Below are 17,666 nucleotides of genomic sequence, written 5' to 3' on the forward strand. Positions count from 1 at the left end.
TCAGAACAATACATCCATATAGTAATTAAAAAAAATAATAATAAAAAACTTGGCATATACCTTGTTCAGAGCAGCGCCATGACAGGTATGAAAGCGAGGCTGTGACGGATAGACTTACCGTGTTTTCAACAGCATCCACTGTAAAACCGCTCCTAGGTAACTTATTATTTTCCACAGCTTATGCTGTCTGCAGTTCTTTTGTCTACTGAAATTTCTTGGAAAGATATTTTAGCAGTATTTCGTCTGCAGAACCACCCAAAAACACATTAAATAACAGTACAACTCACTGAAAAGTGTGTCTATCCCTCACAGCCTCGCTTTCATTCCTGTTAAAAATGGCGCTGCTATGAATAAGGTCTATTATGTCAAACTCATAGGTCAAACTACATCCAACAAATCATGCCATCGCTACCACAAGATGGCGCAATAACTCTCCACTACAATACCATGCTAGTCAGTGGTGTTGAGCAAGACTCGCCCTCATCAGAGCGCTTGGTGTAAGCTAATAGGTCATGTGCTGACATCCTGACACCGAAGTGCTTTACATTTTTGTGCTCAGATAAATAGGGACCAAACAAGTGAGCTAGTCCACTTGCAGCAGCTGTTAAACAATCTCAGCTAAAATTATCCCTGCAGTGGAAAGTGTTAGCTCATAGCACCACAGCAAACATGCGTTTTGAAGGAACTTGGGGAAAAAGCAACTGAAGATAGAATAGGACTGGTCCGCTTCCGGCACAGATTCAAGCCATGATCAGCCAAGCATGAATTCCCTGTATATTCAACTAAAGAATTTACCTGAAATATTACAATTGAAATTAAAAGGCAAAATATTTCCATTTACAACATGGCTAATATCTGAAGTAATAAAACACGCATAGATAAATGTACATTTTAAGCAAGTTTATAACTTTTCTTCAGGGTTCACTGCATCTGCTCACCCAGTATTGGTAAACTTACCCATTTCTCTCCAATATACAGTCGCATCACAGATTTTTACTGCAGCACCTGGGGATCGATTGGGGGTTAGGTGCCTTGCTCAAGGGCAGCTCAGTCATGCGTTTTGAGAGTGGAAGAGAGCACTGTTCATTCACTTCGCCAGTTGCATTTTCCAACCGTTTTTGAGAATCAAACCGACAACCTTAGGGTTACAAGTCTGACTCCTACCATTAGGCCACGACTATTAGTATCCATAAGCTGGCCATATAGAATCTGTAAATGATGGTGAATTTTAACATATAACATTGTAAAATAAATTTATTCGTTTTTTAATTATATAAGAGTGTAGTTTGTGAAGTTACCATATTAAAACCATTGCTTTGAATTACACAATTTTTCAAAACAAAGTGTAAATTCAGCTGGGAACCTGCTGTACATAAGTAATCACAAATTCATTATTTACCTGATGGTTTTATCCAAAGCAACCTGAAGTATGATTATTATTACATGTTAAATGCATTGCTCAAAAAAGGGTCACTTTGTGGAATTTACATTACAACTTAAAACATTTTAGTACCAGACTAGATCATAAACACTTGCTACACCACTTCTAAAATGGGTTAAATGTTACATCCTAGCTCAATCCTAAAGAAAACATGATTAAATACAAACCATAACAGATCACAAAGATCATGTCTTGTTGGTTTTGTGCAACTGGTAGTCAAATTTTAATAACCTACAATCCCACTAGGGGGCAGAGGAAGACCATAAAGAGCCATGAGATATACACAAAGGCATTGAGACTCTTTATACCAAACAATATATTTTATTTGTCGTCCAACACCACAGCCCAGTCTTAGGAAGTGGTTCAGTACCAAATTCAATGGAGTTACACATGACGAGCATCAACACAGGAGGGGCAGGGACAAGAGGACAACCTATTAGCTTTTTTTCTGTTTTTGTTTTAATAATCATTTGTTTTCTACAAAAAAGAACAAAAAAAGAAAAAGCCCACTTTCCAGTAGCTCCGATGTTGTCAGCGCTGCACTGTATAGCTGTACACAGCCAAGCAATTAAAAAAAAAAAAAAATCTTTTCAATGTATTCCGCAGTGGTGGCAAACAGCGACAGTCCTTGTCGAAACAGACACGGATATGCAGACAGTAGCCTGAGCGTCACTGCAGAACTGAGTGCTGGTTTACGGGGTTCAAAAACACCCCTCCAGAGTCACCCTCACCTGTACCCAGACCAGCTTACAGAAGTTTCTAAAACAGGAACGGGAGACCACACTGCATAAATCTGATTACTGCTCCTACTTACGGTCAAAGTGTTTTTTTCTACAATTAAAAAAAAGGAGAAAAGAAAACACTTTATTCTTTACAGTTAATTCTTGTTTGTGCTTTTTTTTTAATAATACTATGATCTGTATGAGGTCTTAGTTTGGTTTTATCATACACTGGAGTAGCAAAGAAAATTAAATTTAAAATATTCTGTACGCACCACAGTACACAGTATTTTGTGGTGCTGTTGTGTCACCTACTGTCCACAAACAACCACCTCAATCCCCCCTTTACAAATGAAGATGGAAAAAAAAAAACTATAGAAATCACTGGTAGAATCCCTTTAACAACACAAGTACAGTACACACATATAAAGAGCATTTCCTGTTTGGAGGGAAGTGATGCGATGAGATGTAAACATATAGCCAAGACGGTGCACCTTGTGACAAAATGTTCCTTGACTTTTCCATTTTCATGTCTGTTCTTTCAGTTCTTGGACTTTTTTTTTTTTTTCAACAATCTTTATTGGTTTCCACCCATGTATAAAAGTACAATGAAGCCCCTAAACGTTCATACTTGGTTTGCTGTAGACTTATATGTGGCATCATGCCACAATGTCAAGCAAATATCCTTGACACGAGTCAGTCTTGTAAATTCCATATACATTCCCAAGTTAGAGAAAAAGTACCTTCCAAATGGTGCCAGACCTGAGCCCAACTCTGAGGAAAGCACAATTAGCTTCTCACACTTCCACCTGTTAAATGACTTTACCATTGGAGAAGATTCCCTGTGAACACATCTATGTGTTTGTGATGGATACCCATCGCTGTGTAAGCTATAAACCTTGTTCTAACCAGGTGTCAGGGTGTGTATGTGCACAAAAAATGTCCTGGTTTCCATACATATCTGCTTAAGAACACAGTTTCTTTTTGTATTTCATTACGAAGGTTGCTATTTCACAGGTTACACAGTTTCTCGATTGTTAATAACTGTAATGGAGGCTCAAAACATTAAATTCCCAGGGTTCCCTGGTCCAGGGTTAAATCCCATGCCCATATCTGCTGCCATTCCTCGAGGCCTCATCTGAGAGGGCATCATCATAGTCTGCTGAGGACCGCTCATCCCTTGTAGTGACATCATCATGTTAGGAGAGCCTACAGGGCCAGGGTGGTTATACATCGGCCTTTCCTTTCCCTGCATCATTCCAGGGCCTCCCATCATTCCTGGCTGCTGGCCAGGAGACAACATCCGGTGCTGAGGCCCCATCATACCCTGACCCATGAAACCTGGGGGTCTCATAGGGTTGTGGCCTGGATTACCCATGGGCATGTCCTGTGGTCCCATATGTCCAGGGCCAGGAGGACCACCCATTCCCTGCATGGGGAGGCCCATCCTTGGGTTGCTCTCACCCATCATCCCCTGCATTTGGGGAAAGCCAGGTGGGCCAGACGGGTGTGGTGGCTTCCCACCAGGGGCATCCCCACCACGAGGAAAGTAGGATAGAGTCTGGCTGGGCTTCTCTGAAGGGATAATTCGAGAGAGGTCAAACTCAGGGATACCTGACGCACCTGGTCGCATGACCTCGTGTAGATCCGAATCATTGAAGACACCAGGCATGTTATTAAACTCCTGGCCTCCTGGAGTATTAGGTTTACACATAACTGGCTCACCACCAGGTCCATGAGGCATATTGCTCATCCTGCTCAGTGGGCCCCCTTCTCCTTGGAAACCCATCCCATGAGGAAAGCCACCCTGGTGCCCAGGACCATTGTGAGGGAAGGGGATCTGTTGTGGAGGTGACTGTCCAGGGGGGAAGCCCTGTCCTCGGTGAGGAAGACCCATACGTCCCTGTGACATCATCTGGTTGTTGACCATGCCAGGATCTTGTGAGACTGGGTTCATCATAATACCATGAGGCATCATGCCTGGACCCATAGGCCCAGAGTGAGGAGGCATATTAGGGCCCATGGGATTGGGCGAGGGCATCTGGTTTGGCATGCCATGGGAAAGTGGCTGGGAGCCCATAGTGTTCATCCCCATTGGGCTAAGGGAAGGCATGGGGCCAGAAGAGTTAGGTGTCATCATTCGAGGATGACCTGGGTGATGGTTCACACCCATACCTATAAAGAGAACAAAAAGATTGTGATTTAGTGGAAAAGCCCTCCAGGAAATGACACAGATAATGCTACCGCATATTCATTAACTCCTATAGACATTACCGGGCATGCTGTTGTTCATAGATGGCAGGTTTGGCGATCGAGCAGGCGGCGAGTCATCATCAGAGCTGGCCACGGTTTTGATTGCATCATGGTAGAGAGGTGTAGAACTGGGCATGGCAAACTTGGACATGCGGGACATCATGATGGAAAGAGGATTTTGGGATAGCGTTGGCTCTGGGGGCATTGTGTAGGGGCTGCTGGATGGAAGACTTCCTTGCACATTCATACCACCTGGTTGACTGGAGGTACTACTGGATGGAGGAGCTGAGGGAGGAGGATTACCACCTGAGAACAGGAGAAGAGGGCAGAAGAGGTTAAGAGGAGAGAAATGGAAGGATGAAGAGCTTTTACCAATGACCTTTTATTTGACATCTCTTAGCTGCTACAAAAACATTACTAAAAACAGTCCTGCTGTAACAGTATTAGCAGGAATAATTGGGACCACATGAAAACAGAAAGAGCCTTTCAAAGTTCCTGCATCCACATAAAAATATGGCGTATGAACATTTACTAAAAAGTAAACATATACAATATTCATAATGGTCAATAAAGGAGGCAGGAATTTTATTTTACCTTGCTCTACACTGCCCATCATATTTGGTGACGTCATGCTAAGGGGAGGTTTGTTGTTCTGAGGGATTCCTGGGCTTTGCATGGGTGGCTTGGGTGATGACGTCCAGCCGGGGGAGGGAGCAGGGAGCGAGGGTGACTTCATATGGACGGGTGATGCCCCTGCTGAGCCCATCATAGGAGGAGATTTAATGGCTGCCGCTGCTGCTACTGCTGCAGCTGAAGGCCCACTAAGCATACCAGCCAGCTGGGACGGTGTCTGTGGAGACTTGAGGTTACCTGATGGTGAGCCCAGCATTGGAGACTGGACCTGCCGCAGTGTTGGTGACTTTAGCGGGTTGACATTGGGCGAGTTAGCGGGGCCAGACTGGACATTCAGGTCTGAGGGCTTGCGACTCATATTCCTCTGGCCGGGCGGAAGCCCTGAGCTGTTGGGAGCCTGGTTTGGTGGTAAAGGAGGCATATGACTAAGACGTCCATTTCCACCCACATTACCTCTTTGGTCAGGTAGAAAGGGTGGCTCGCCTCTGGGACCTCTGGGATTTCCAGGGCCTTGGGGACCCATGCCAGGGAACTGTCGGTTGGGTCCCATGTTGAGGTCTCCTGGATGGGGCTGGTCAGGGAAAGGAGGCCCCTGCATCATTCTCTGTGAAGGAATCACATTCTCAGGCATTGGACCTCCACCTTGCCTCATCTTCATAATTTCCTCTGGACTAAGATTCATTGGTGGATCTCTCATCTTAGGGGGCATCATCTGAGGGCTAGGGCCCATGTTTACATTGAGGTTACCAGGCCCCATGCCAAATTCACCCATGTCTCGACCAAGACCTTTCACAAACTCCATTCTTGAGGAGGGGCTCATTGGACCATCAACTGGCATTCTGGGAAACATCATGCCACCTCCATTTCCAGGCTCCATGGGTCTTTGATTACCCATCATTCGATTCATCTCCATCATCATGCCAGGTGTAAGACCCATGCCTTGCTTATCACCCATACCTTGATGGAACATAGCTTCCTGTACAGACTGAGGATTGGGGAATCTTTCCACCCTTCCACCCGGACCTCCAAACATGCCTTGGCCAGGAGGGAATCCCCTCCCATCGCTCATTTTGGGCATATCATCAGGCCAGTTCATTCCAGGTCTGGGCATAGCATTGGGCCCTCCATCCATATCAGGGTTCATCATACCTGGGAAGCCAGGCATCCTCTGCATGTGTGGATGCATCCCTCTGGGGCCCATGTTCATCTGGTCAGGGAATGGTTCAGGGCCACCAGGGCCCCACACCTCTCCAGGATTCATCTGGTAGGGTGGTGGTGGGCCTCGCATCATTCCTCTAGGTCCACCCTGATGGAGCATCATGTCTCCCATTGGTCTGTGCTGCATTTGTTCCTGCTTGCGCTTCTTCTCCTCATAGAACTCTTGCTGCAGTTTTAGCCAGGCTATCTGCTCTGGAGTCATATGGTCTCCATGCTCTCCACCAGGACCTGGATGCGAGTTCATAGGTCCTGGACCTGGTGGAGGGGGTCCAAGATCATCTGGAGAAAAGGGCATGTCCCTAGGACCAGGTGGACCAAAGGGAGGCCCATCAGGACGTGGTCCTCCTGGACCACCTGGCTTCCCAAGGCTTTGTGACTGAGCCATCATGGCTTGGAGAGGCCCTTGTTCTGGTTTCTTGGGCCCTCCTTCCATCATTGCAGAATTGGGTGGAGGTCCAACCATGTTTCCTTGGCCCATCGAAGCCATGTCCTTGTCGTCTGGAAAGAGCATTCGCTGTATATCACGTAAAGTCTGCAAGGAACGTTCCCGGTGTTCAAGTTGCTCTTGGGAAAGCCCCTCAGAGTTGTCCCCCATGCTAGACATGATTTCATGAGCCAGCTGCTGGTGGTGTTGCGCTGTGAGCTTAGCATCTGCCCCTTTAGGTAGATCTAGGGATGGGAAGCTCTGTTGAGGGCCAGCATTGGGAGGCTGGTTGGAGGCCTGGCTACCAGGTGTCCCTGCAGAGTTGCTACCATCATGGGATCCAGCACCATCCTGTGGGCTACTGCTAGGGAGGCTCTTAGAGTCCATACCAGCTGAAGGTGCATTGTCTGGAGGGAGGCTTGTTGGTTTTGCCCCCTGGGTTGGTTGCTGAGGTTGGGTGGGTTGCGCTTGAGGTTGTTGCTGCTGGCCTGACTGCGCTACTTTAGAGGCTGCTTGGTGGTTCTGATCACTGGAGAGAGATGAGGGCTGTTGCTGGGATGGGACTCCCTGTTGTTTAGTGTCACTTCTGAGGGACCCAATCTGATTGTTCTAAAACAGACATATGAAAAAAAAAATAAAAAAACGTTTACAATGTGTCTGTGAAAATCATGACATTTATAGCAAACACAATTCTTTGATGTCCTTTCTTACCAGGGGGAGCTGGGGCTTTCCACCCTTGCCGTTAGAGATATTATTCATGTGGTAAGTGATGATGTTTTCTACATGCCCCGTTATGACTGCATCTGCTGCCCTGAGATGGGAAGAAAACAGTCATAGTCAAAGCTTTGCATAACTGCACTGATGAAAAATAAATGTCTTCTCTGAGGAACCTTTCATGTCAATTTTTTTTTAAAGTAAGTCATTTTTGTTAAAATCACCAATACCAGTTTAATGTGTAAAAACAACTAAATCATTTGTTTGTTGATTTTCTTGAAAATTAAGCATTCTGAATCTGTGGCACTATCATATCATTGCTCTGTTTAAGCATCCCAAATACACACAGCGACATTGGCTCAACCAATTTGAGGACTTTTTTGCTATTCTGTTCGGTGATGATAGCGTCACAGAAATTACACAATTCAGCTTTATTATTTAGAACACTCTCACCACTTAAACTAATAATGGGTACTGTTAATGTCCATGCAGCAGACCCTCTCCACATTTACAACAACAGGTCTAGAAGATGGACAAACAGTCAGAAGAATTTGACACTGGGCTCAGTCCCATCTAGTGTGATGTCAGAGCAGTAATGGCACTGCTCTGTGGGAGACTCTTCTTATGATCACAGAACGTCTGAAAACTCCTGTCACCTAATATCTGGCCATCTGAGGGTCTAGTTTAAGCAAACACGCTGCTGTCAGTGCTCAAACACTTTCATCTTTTACCACTACTACTTTTAGACATTTCTTAGCTCAGCAAAAAGGAAATGCAAAAGAGAGATAGTGGGATTTGCTTCTTTGAACTGACAAAACCTTGACACTATGATTTCACAAAACAGCTGCAGTTTAGCAGTGCACCTGAGGGCATCCTGTTTTTGAAAAAAATGTTAGCACACATTCACAATTCTAGACAACAAACATAAAACAAAAATGAACAAACAAGAAAATATTTACTTGTTGGCCATCTCTGTGGTGAAGACGTAAACAACCTTTGACCCTGGTTTCTGCCCACTCCCCAGTTCAGACGTTGTGCTTTGTCCTCCAACTGTATTGTGGGTAGGCGTAGATGCAGAAAGAGCACCTGGATCTGGCTTTATGTCAGTGGAGTTACAGTCTGTGCAAAACATAATAAATGTTATGGTTATTATCAAATAGCATTAGCCACAATAAGGTACATTTTGCCAATCATTCCGTTCAGTGATGTGCATGCACAAAAGGAATCTGCAGACTTTTTGCATTTTCACATTTTTGGGAAAAACAACAGAATGCATTTGGAAAAATCTGTTAAAACACATCTGAAAGTACTACACTCTTACTACTCGCTATAATCAAGGAACTAAAACGACGGATTGATAGTCAAATGCTTGTATGGTTATGTACACAACTTTGTGAATCCTAGCAGTTCCAGTTTAATGCGTAAATTCACAAAGTTCCATGTGTAGATTTTGTGTGAGCCTGATGATACACTAAGCATGGCAAAACATTGACATTAACATTTGACTGCAGTAAAAGCAATATTTTTAAATGTCATTAGTTTATAGATTGCATTAGTAATCATGCAAAAGTTCTTCATTAGAATACTGCAAGTTATTACAATTGCTTGATCTGAATGTGGATATTGCATAATAAATCTATGCCACCAGGCGACAACAATAACCGTCAAGAGTTTCATACCTACATTTTTAAGGTAAAATATATTAATGTATACTTTACATGCACTTTATTACAAATGCAATAGACAAATAAATAAATGAAATACTGAAACTACGTACTGAAGAATCCTGGGTCATCTTCATCGCTCTCTCCCCCTGAACACCAATCTGCACCGCTGTAGGGCAACCGCCGCTCTCCAACACATAACCTTTTTGCTCTACTACCTATTTCTTTAGAGAGACAGAAGAGCATGATTACCATAATGGTCATGAGATTTCTACTACCATGGAGTACATTACTACTGAATTGTAGGTTTGTTTCTCAAACACCAAGAGGATAGAAAATATAACAAATCACCAATGGCAGTGTAGTGTAGTACCAGACAGGTCTTAGTCTTTCTGAGCAAATGTCCCCTTAAAGTTTTAAACCTGCATGAATACACCGAGCACTGTCTGGAAAGTGCTGTGCTATCCTCTGGCATTCTCTCCTCGTGCCATGTTGACTAATCCAGGCTGTCCTGAAACTTTTACAGGAGTCTAGGATGGCTTAAAAAACTAGGGATGCGCGAGACTAGCAGACTAGTTGATTAAACGATACTACTATTTTACAAGCGGCGGGTTTAGAGAAATGTCCACTCGTAAGATGAGCAAGATGAGGGAGTATTATGACAGCCTAATCGAAACATTTCTGTTTTCTTCTATGTCATGTCAAACTAGTATAACAATTAAACGTGCATTTAGTCTTGCTATACTACCGGTTATGAGGGATACAGTATAAAATTTTATATCGGATTAAAGGAGAAACATTATCAATGAAAATTACTTGACACTTGAACAGTTTCAATTTCAACATCCTAATAAAGAGAATATGCTTAAATAATGTATAGTTGTATGCCAGGCTTTTCTTGCGATTTATATAAAATGTATATAATAAGCAAACATCATGAATCCATTTTCCAAACCATGTTGTTGTCTTATCCTGAGTCACTACGGTACACATTTATTAAGTGTTTATATTCAGAAAATTTTAGACTGGTACGAACAGAAACAGAGAAGTAGCTTCGGCTACAATGTTTATCCGCAAGATGTATGCAGTTCTGTTTATTAACCGCTAGAGCGGCAAAAGTTACGGACTGCTGCTTTAAGTGAATGCTCAAGTTTAATATACAATGATCATCAATCGTACCTATTTTAGTGCCATTTAGTATGGGATTTGACTTAATAGTTTAAGTAGTCTATTTCAAATGGATTGCATATACAGACTGTCTCCGGAGGGGCGGGGCTGACTAGTCGGTTGCAAAATTTCCGTTCAAACTGTAATGAAATTAGTCGTTGCGCACATCCCTACTTAAAACAAACATTGGATAACTCTCAGCCAAAAACACACACATTGCTCTCTCCATAAAAAGAATACAATTTTATTGGCCATGTAGAAAGTTCTTAGTCACCATTAAAGTGTCATGAAACCACAGGCCAGTTCACAACAAAGTCTGGAGCACTGTAGCGACCCAGTCACTTAGGCCTATACTTGAAAAGGGACAATGCACATTAATTAACATGAGCACTCAAGTCCATCATGTAAATGTGCCAGATTTAGCCATACAGGCTATTTTTCATCTGTAGTCCCTGGCAGGTTGAAGGTAAAATCCACAAGTCCATAAAACATATAAAAAAACATAAGAACACATTCCAACAAACATAACCATAATCAAAGCATAGGCTATTAATACAAATACAGAATGACTTTAAATAAGGAGACAAAAACAAGCCACTACTCCAAATTACTGGATGAAATATTCCACCAATCATTAGCCTAGATTAAAATGGTTTCAGAACCTCTCAGTGATGCACACAGCAGTTTACAGATGCATGAGATAAAATTCACAAAAACTTATATACCACTTCATAAGTTTAATGCACAAACATACACTGCACAACATGTATCTACAGCCTAATACATAAACAGATGCATTAGGTTGCGAATTAGCTTTTGCCTACACTTTCAAGACCAAGTTTATCGCACAATTTTTTACCCACTACAATGGCAAGAACTTCTTGTAAAAACAAATTACAATCTTATATTTACTGGCAATACTTTATGTATTTTTGTTAATCTATGGCCAGTTGTGCAGCCCACCTAAAACGTTATGGCATTCAGTTAATAGGAACACCTACAACAATCAACAATACAGCTGACCGCCAGCGAGAAGAAAAAGAAAAAGAAAAATTCAGTCAGCGTGAACAAGGTTTAAGAAAGAGAATAAAATAGCACTATTGTTAGTTTCTATACCACTGGTTATTTCACAGACCACAACATCTCACTGAAACTGGGACATGGTCAGGTCAGAAGGGGAGATATAAGACTTCCTGTGTACAGACAACACACACAGCTCAAACAAACGGCAAGAGCAAACTATCGACAGCTTGAACAAACACAAACATGCACACCAAACTGCCTTACAAGCTGTCTCCCTGTGAGCACACAAGCACATCAGTACACAAAGAAAACCAAACAGGTTGCTTCTGGACAAGCAATTTCTGACTTAAACATCAACAGCAGCATTTAAAACACACACATGTAGCCTAAACATTCTTTAATATTCGTTATGTGCTGCACCTCAAGCACAAATAATTAACTTTTTTTTTTTTAAGATTCTCAAACAAAAATAAAATTGCCTGAGCTTCATACTGAAATATGTTTATGGAGAGACATTAACAACCAGCAGGGGTCCTTCAGACTGTCAAGCACACCAACCTAAAAAAATGGTGGGGGGGCGGGGGGAGAGAGAGAAGAAAAGGTGTCTCCCCCTCACTCAGCAAACCAAATGGTACATTCCCTGGCGTTCCCAAACCAGGCCTATCTTGTGATGATGCCACTAGGAAACACACAGGGTTGTGGATGTCTTGATGCATCACTACAGTCCTCAGAGCAACCCAGAGGAGGCGGGCAAACATGCACATAAACGCATATGTGAGACAGGAAAACCAGCAAAAATGCGTGACCCTTGGGATAGTTGCATTTGCATCCTGAATCATTAAAAGGTTGTTCCCAATGGAACATTGCCATAGTCTATCATGACACAAGGATACAGAACTGGGACCAGAACCACATAAAAATGATATAACAGCACGACATAAAAGCATAAAAAGGCCATTATCAAACAAGCAAAAAAAAAAAAAACGAACTAGAGCATTAATGGCTCAATCTCAAGACACCATACAAAAAGTGTAAAATAAATAAAAGATTATTGTCCATGTGATTTTATCATGTTTATACTTGTATTTGCCTTGTCAAGCTAAAAATATAAAATCATCATGTTTATTAATATTTACTCTGTGATCTAATTGCATCCAATTATAACAGGGGTGTCCAAACTCAGTCCTGGAGGGCCACTGTCCTGGAGAGTTTAGCTCTAGCCTGCCTCAGCACACCTACCTGGAAGTTTCTAGAATGCCTAGTAAGACCTTGATTATCTGGTTCAGGTGTGGTTAATTGGGGTTGGAGCTAAACTCTGCAATACAGTGGCCCTCCAGGAGCAGGATTGGACATCCCTGAATTATAACATGTGAATTATTACAAGGAAGCAAAACAGTAACAACCAGATACTACCAAACTTTCCTCAGTTATCTACTCAAATTGTAAGCAAATTAATTCCCTACTGTGAAAGGGCTGAACAATGTGTAACGCTATGGGGGTTACAGTGCTGGTACGTGGGCCTGAGGTGGGAAAAATATAGTTTCTTGGAAGATCAGCAGTCACTTTTTCAAATGAAATTAAACAAAGAATTTTCTTAGACAGAAACTGCTTCATTTTCTGAGAATGGGCCTAAGGCTCGCTCTGGAAAAAAATAATGTCCATTCAATGTCAGAACAAGGTGGTAACAGTATCATTCTGTGCCACAGAATGATCATAATATTCAGCAATACAAAAATAACTGCACATCATGACACCGCTCAATATAATTACCTGACCAAGAAAGTAAGGCTAGATACTAGAGTTGCTTTAAACCATACTATCGGTCATTTAAAACCGCAGTGGATAAATGATCCCTTTATTGAATGACACATTATGAATGCAAGAGCTCTGAATCAGCTTCATAATTCAACTTGTAGTAGGAAAAAATAAACAATTCACACTTTTTTTTACCTTTCTGGTCCCCTTCATTGCTTGGCGTTCCCGTATCCCTTTGTTCGAATGACTCCACTGAAGTGCTTCTCTCTCTCTTAATCTTTCCTTTTGCACCATTGCCTGAACTCAGGCCTTGTCCATTTTTGAGTCCCATACTCCCTATGGGGCCTTGGGGACCTTTGGGTGTGTGGCTTCCACTCAGCGACTTGGGGTCACAAGGAGACGACTGTGATTGGCTGCCAGCGCCCCCCTGCTTTCCCTGGTTGGGCAGTTTGGAGTCCATCTGTGCAGCGCTGGAGGGGGACATCACGGGTGGCGACCTCACCATGGCCTCCTGCTTGGATTTCGGACTGCTGAGAAAAGCGTAAAGAAAAGTCTGTGAGAATGGCCCAGGGCACACGTGGATGATCAAGATCTCTGATTTCAGAACTAATAAAACATTGGTACTGCTAACCGAAAACAAATCAGCGTTTCTCAACTCTAGTCCTGGGGACTCACCTCCAAGAATGTTTTAGATGTCTAACTAATTAAAACACATGATTCAACTCATCAGTTTTTTAGGGAAACATCTAAAACATCCTGGGTGGACGGTCTCAAGGACTGGAGTTGAGAAAGACAACCAGCAGATATTTTTACAATTAAAATATTTTGTAATGTGTAAATGGAATGTGCTATTATTAAAATGTAGTGTATATATAAAAATATATAAATATAAATAACAGTAACAGCCTTTGCGATTTCATAACTGCACTAAGCTAAAAATCGCGATTTCGATTTTATTTTGGTCAATTGGGCAGCACTAATTGTTTTATATTTTAAGTTATGAATTTATAACTGACATAGATTGTAACCCATTCACATTAACTTGCAACAAGACAACAAAATGCCTTCAATCAATAGTTTTACATGTTGTAGTATCAGGAATACAAAACAAGACCTTAAAAAACAGAGCACTAAATGTTTTTGGAGTTTACACTTTTGTCTGTGTGAAACGAGCGGCAACCTGCCAGTCTCTCTCTTAAAAACCAACACGGAAGTGAGTTAAACTGCCATTCATCGACTGGCTGTTAGAGACTGGATGCAAAAGAGAGTCAATCCCATATACCTCCCCCCTTTATATTAAGCCTTAAAGTTCTGTATAATGGCGTGACCACTTGAGTGACAGGTGGATTGCCACTGCTGATGTCACTACTAGACGTTTGTCTGCTGTCTGTAAGCCGTAATGTCACCTCAGCTAAACCCGCCTCTTTGACCATTTTCGGTTATCTGGGATTGACGCTCTGCCAAGATTTCAGATCTTTGGGCTTCAAAAATGCTCTTGAGAAACCTACGGGTGACGTCACGGACACTACATCCATATTTATTTACAGTCTATGGTGAAAAAGCAGTGGAATCCTAAGTCATAACTATTACCTTCCCTCACTTTGGTAAAGAACCCACCAAAACACAAGCCTGAGACAACTGAGTCATATCTTAGCAGCTGACCGGCTGCAGCCACCACACCCTGAAAACATGCCATTCAATAATAGGAAAATCTTGACGTGTACCGGTGACGCAATTACAGTACTCTCAGTGACCTTATGTCCTAGCCCTGTTCTTTGTTGACAGAGTGCCAGGTTAATATTTAATCAAAACTCGTCAAACCAGATCTCCCACAAGCTAGCCTCCATCCATACCCAATGCATTGGGTCCACAGTGTCCGGTTACATGCCAACTGTAAGAAAACCAGGGGAAACTATTTACACACCAACAGTAAGGGCTGGTCATTGTTGGACATCTTTGAGTTGCAATGGTGGCAATGGACAAGCAATAAGAGTTTTACTGCCAGTTACACTCATATTCCTTGTCCACTGCCACCATTTTGGATCTTGAATGTGTGCCTGAAAGCGCAGACCACTTTCCAAAAGTAAGGTACCCGTTTCAGAGCTCTGCACACTACAATGCAAAATATTTTCCAACATTCAAGAGAAAATCCAAACTCCTTGGACAGCAGCTGCTAACATATACAAAATGGGGAGTGATTAGGCTATGTGCCATAGTGTTCACTGAAGGACTCCCAGGAGCCCCTCTGCAGACGCTTTAACCAGCTCCAGATCTGTGAATCAGCAAGAACAGCCATTTTGGAACCAACGTCCAGCAGGGCGGGATGTATAAGCTCTGGCTGAGCTGAAGTGGGTCAGTTTCTCATATGCTCAATGAGGTTCTGGAAGCTTTCCAGGTCCAGCTCTGCCTTTAGGGCACAGTTTCCCCTGCACTTCTGCTGCAGTTACTTCAGCTTGCACTGGTTTCCTGTCCACAAGAGACAGCTCAATGGCCATAAGCAGAGTGGGAATTGCAATCAAGTGGGCAGCAAATAATTTGCTGGTGTGGTGCATCTCCATTAAAAAGAAATTAAAACAACTCCTTCTCATACACTTAAGAACAGTGTAATAAGATTGCAGTGAATTAATTGTATCTACATTTGCCCTACTGCATTAAAACGGTTTATTAACACATTTACCTAGGCAATGCTATAAAACTAGCGATGAAACAAAAAAACTATTTTGATACTTTATTAACATTAGGGATGTTCAAAACTACATATTTTCAAAATCAACAAGTCGATATGTTCAAAACAAATCTAGATAGACATATCCACTATTCAGTTGTTGGATGGCTAGTCGACTGTGGTGACATCCTTGTTGATTATTTCTTCAAGTAATTGATAAATTCCCATAAAAATGTCAAATATTGTTTTCAGCATTATCTTCACTTACTTCTAAACATTTTTGCATGCCACACTGCACACAAAAAACATTTTTATTAATTACAGAATTGTATAATTAATTTTAGCATTTTGTTGTATTGCTATATGCAATATCATTCAAAAGACTGTGGTTAAATTTTTTAATGCTTTTGAAAGAAGTCTCTGCAAAAAAAAAAAATTCATTACAAAATAAAATAACTACGGATTTTGTAGTGCACGATTTACTAATTTGTCCTGCATGTCATGTGAGGGGCTCCATAAATAACAGGTTTCTATTTGAATATATTTTATGCAATTTATTCTTGTGATGGCAAAGCTGAATTTTCAGCATCATTACTCCAGTCTTGAGTGTCACATGATCCTTCAGAAATCATTTTAATATGCCGATTTCCTGTTCAGGAAACATTGATTATTATTATCAGTGTTGGTCTGCTTAATTATTTTTAGTGAAACCGTGATGCTTTTTATTTCAGGTTTTCTTTGATAAATAGAAATATACTTTTGACACACTATATTTTTCTTTACTGTCACTTTTGATCAATTTAATACATCCTTGCTGAATTGAAGTATTCTTCTCATTTAAAAATAAAACCATACCTCCTTTAAACTTTTGATCTGTAGTGTATGTATACAAGTATAAAAGGTCAGTTTCAAGGAACAGTTCATATACCCGCATGTAGGGTTCTCTCACCTCTGAGTGTTAGCCGATGGAGAGTTCCTCACTTTGGGGTTGCTGGAATGCATTGACGTCAGTCCCAGTGCGACAGAGGCAGGAGCAGTAGAGTGCTGGTGGGGACTGTGGGTGTGTGTATGTGTGTGGGAGTGTGTATGTGTAGTGGTGGGCGTAGCTTTGGCCCGGGTGCTCCGGGGCCCGGTATTGGGGGTTGCGACAGGGCTGCTGCAGTCCTGGCCCTCTTCTTGCCGTTCTTTGGCTCTCTCCTTCCTGCCTGAAGCGTTTCCTGTGGTTCCGGTAGCTGCGGTGGTAGCCGTGGCTGCTGCTGCTGGTCTCTCCTCCTGCACCTCCAGCATTCTCTGTGTGGGCTTGTCTGGAGTCTCCCCGAGGAGCCCTCACAGCCCCTGGCCACACTAAACACAAACAAACAAGTAAAGAACAGTGTGTTAAGACCATGAGAGCTAGCAAATATTGTCCTTGTACTTCACTTCAATTAATTCAATATCAAAGATTAAGAAAAAAACTAAACTACATCCATTGAAAAAAACTGGAAAACTTTGAAAATAAAAATGCAATAATCAAAATGTTTAACATTTAGAAAAAAAACTAAATGTCCAACTAAACTAAATTTTGACCAAAAGATTGAGGTTGTTAATTTTTTTTAAATGTTATTGAAAGGAGTCTCATGATAATCAAGGATGCACTTGATCAAAAACACAGTAAAGAAAATAATATTGTGAAATATTATTACAATTTAAAATAACTTTAAAATGTACTTTATTCCTGTGATTTGCTGCTCAAGAAATTCTGCTTAATATTTTTGTGGAAATGTGATACTTTTTTTCAGCATTCTTTCAAGAAAAGAAAGGTTGAATAGATAAAGCATTAATTTGAAATAGTAGCAACATTCATAATGTTGCTAAAGATCTTTAACTTTGATCAATTTAACGTCCTTTCCCGGAGAAAGGGGAAAAAAAAAATCCAAAAAATGATTTTACTGATCCCCAAATTTTGAATGGCAGTGTATAGTTTAAATCTATTTCTCTCCTTGCATTGCCA

General features: G+C 41.7%; 1 protein-coding gene across 4 annotated transcripts in view; it reads right to left on the reverse strand.

Annotated features, from left to right (window-relative positions):
• Positions 1–2,714: 2,714 nt before the first annotated feature.
• bcl9 (BCL9 transcription coactivator) overlaps positions 2,715–17,666 on the reverse strand; it is a 108,125-nt gene continuing 93,173 nt past the window's right edge. For 3 of the 4 annotated variants that reach the window (XM_079864628.1, XM_079864627.1, XM_079864626.1), the window contains 8 exons: positions 16,626–17,020; positions 13,207–13,541; positions 9,180–9,290; positions 8,362–8,521; positions 7,400–7,499; positions 5,008–7,297; positions 4,435–4,719; positions 2,715–4,335 (listed from right to left, as the gene is read on the reverse strand). In XM_079864628.1, coding sequence (XP_079720754.1) covers positions 3,218–4,335; positions 4,435–4,719; positions 5,008–7,297; positions 7,400–7,499; positions 8,362–8,521; positions 9,180–9,290; positions 13,207–13,541; positions 16,626–16,963 — 4,737 coding nt within the window. In that variant the 5' untranslated portion in view covers positions 16,964–17,020 and the 3' untranslated portion in view covers positions 2,715–3,217. The remainder of the gene's footprint in view (positions 4,336–4,434; positions 4,720–5,007; positions 7,298–7,399; positions 7,500–8,361; positions 8,522–9,179; positions 9,291–13,206; positions 13,542–16,625; positions 17,021–17,666) is intronic. The other variant, XM_079864629.1, reaches the window with a different exon arrangement.

This window comes from Squalius cephalus, assembly GCF_949319135.1.
Source record: "Squalius cephalus genome assembly, chromosome: 2".
Classification (NCBI taxonomy): domain Eukaryota; kingdom Metazoa; phylum Chordata; class Actinopteri; order Cypriniformes; family Leuciscidae; genus Squalius; species Squalius cephalus.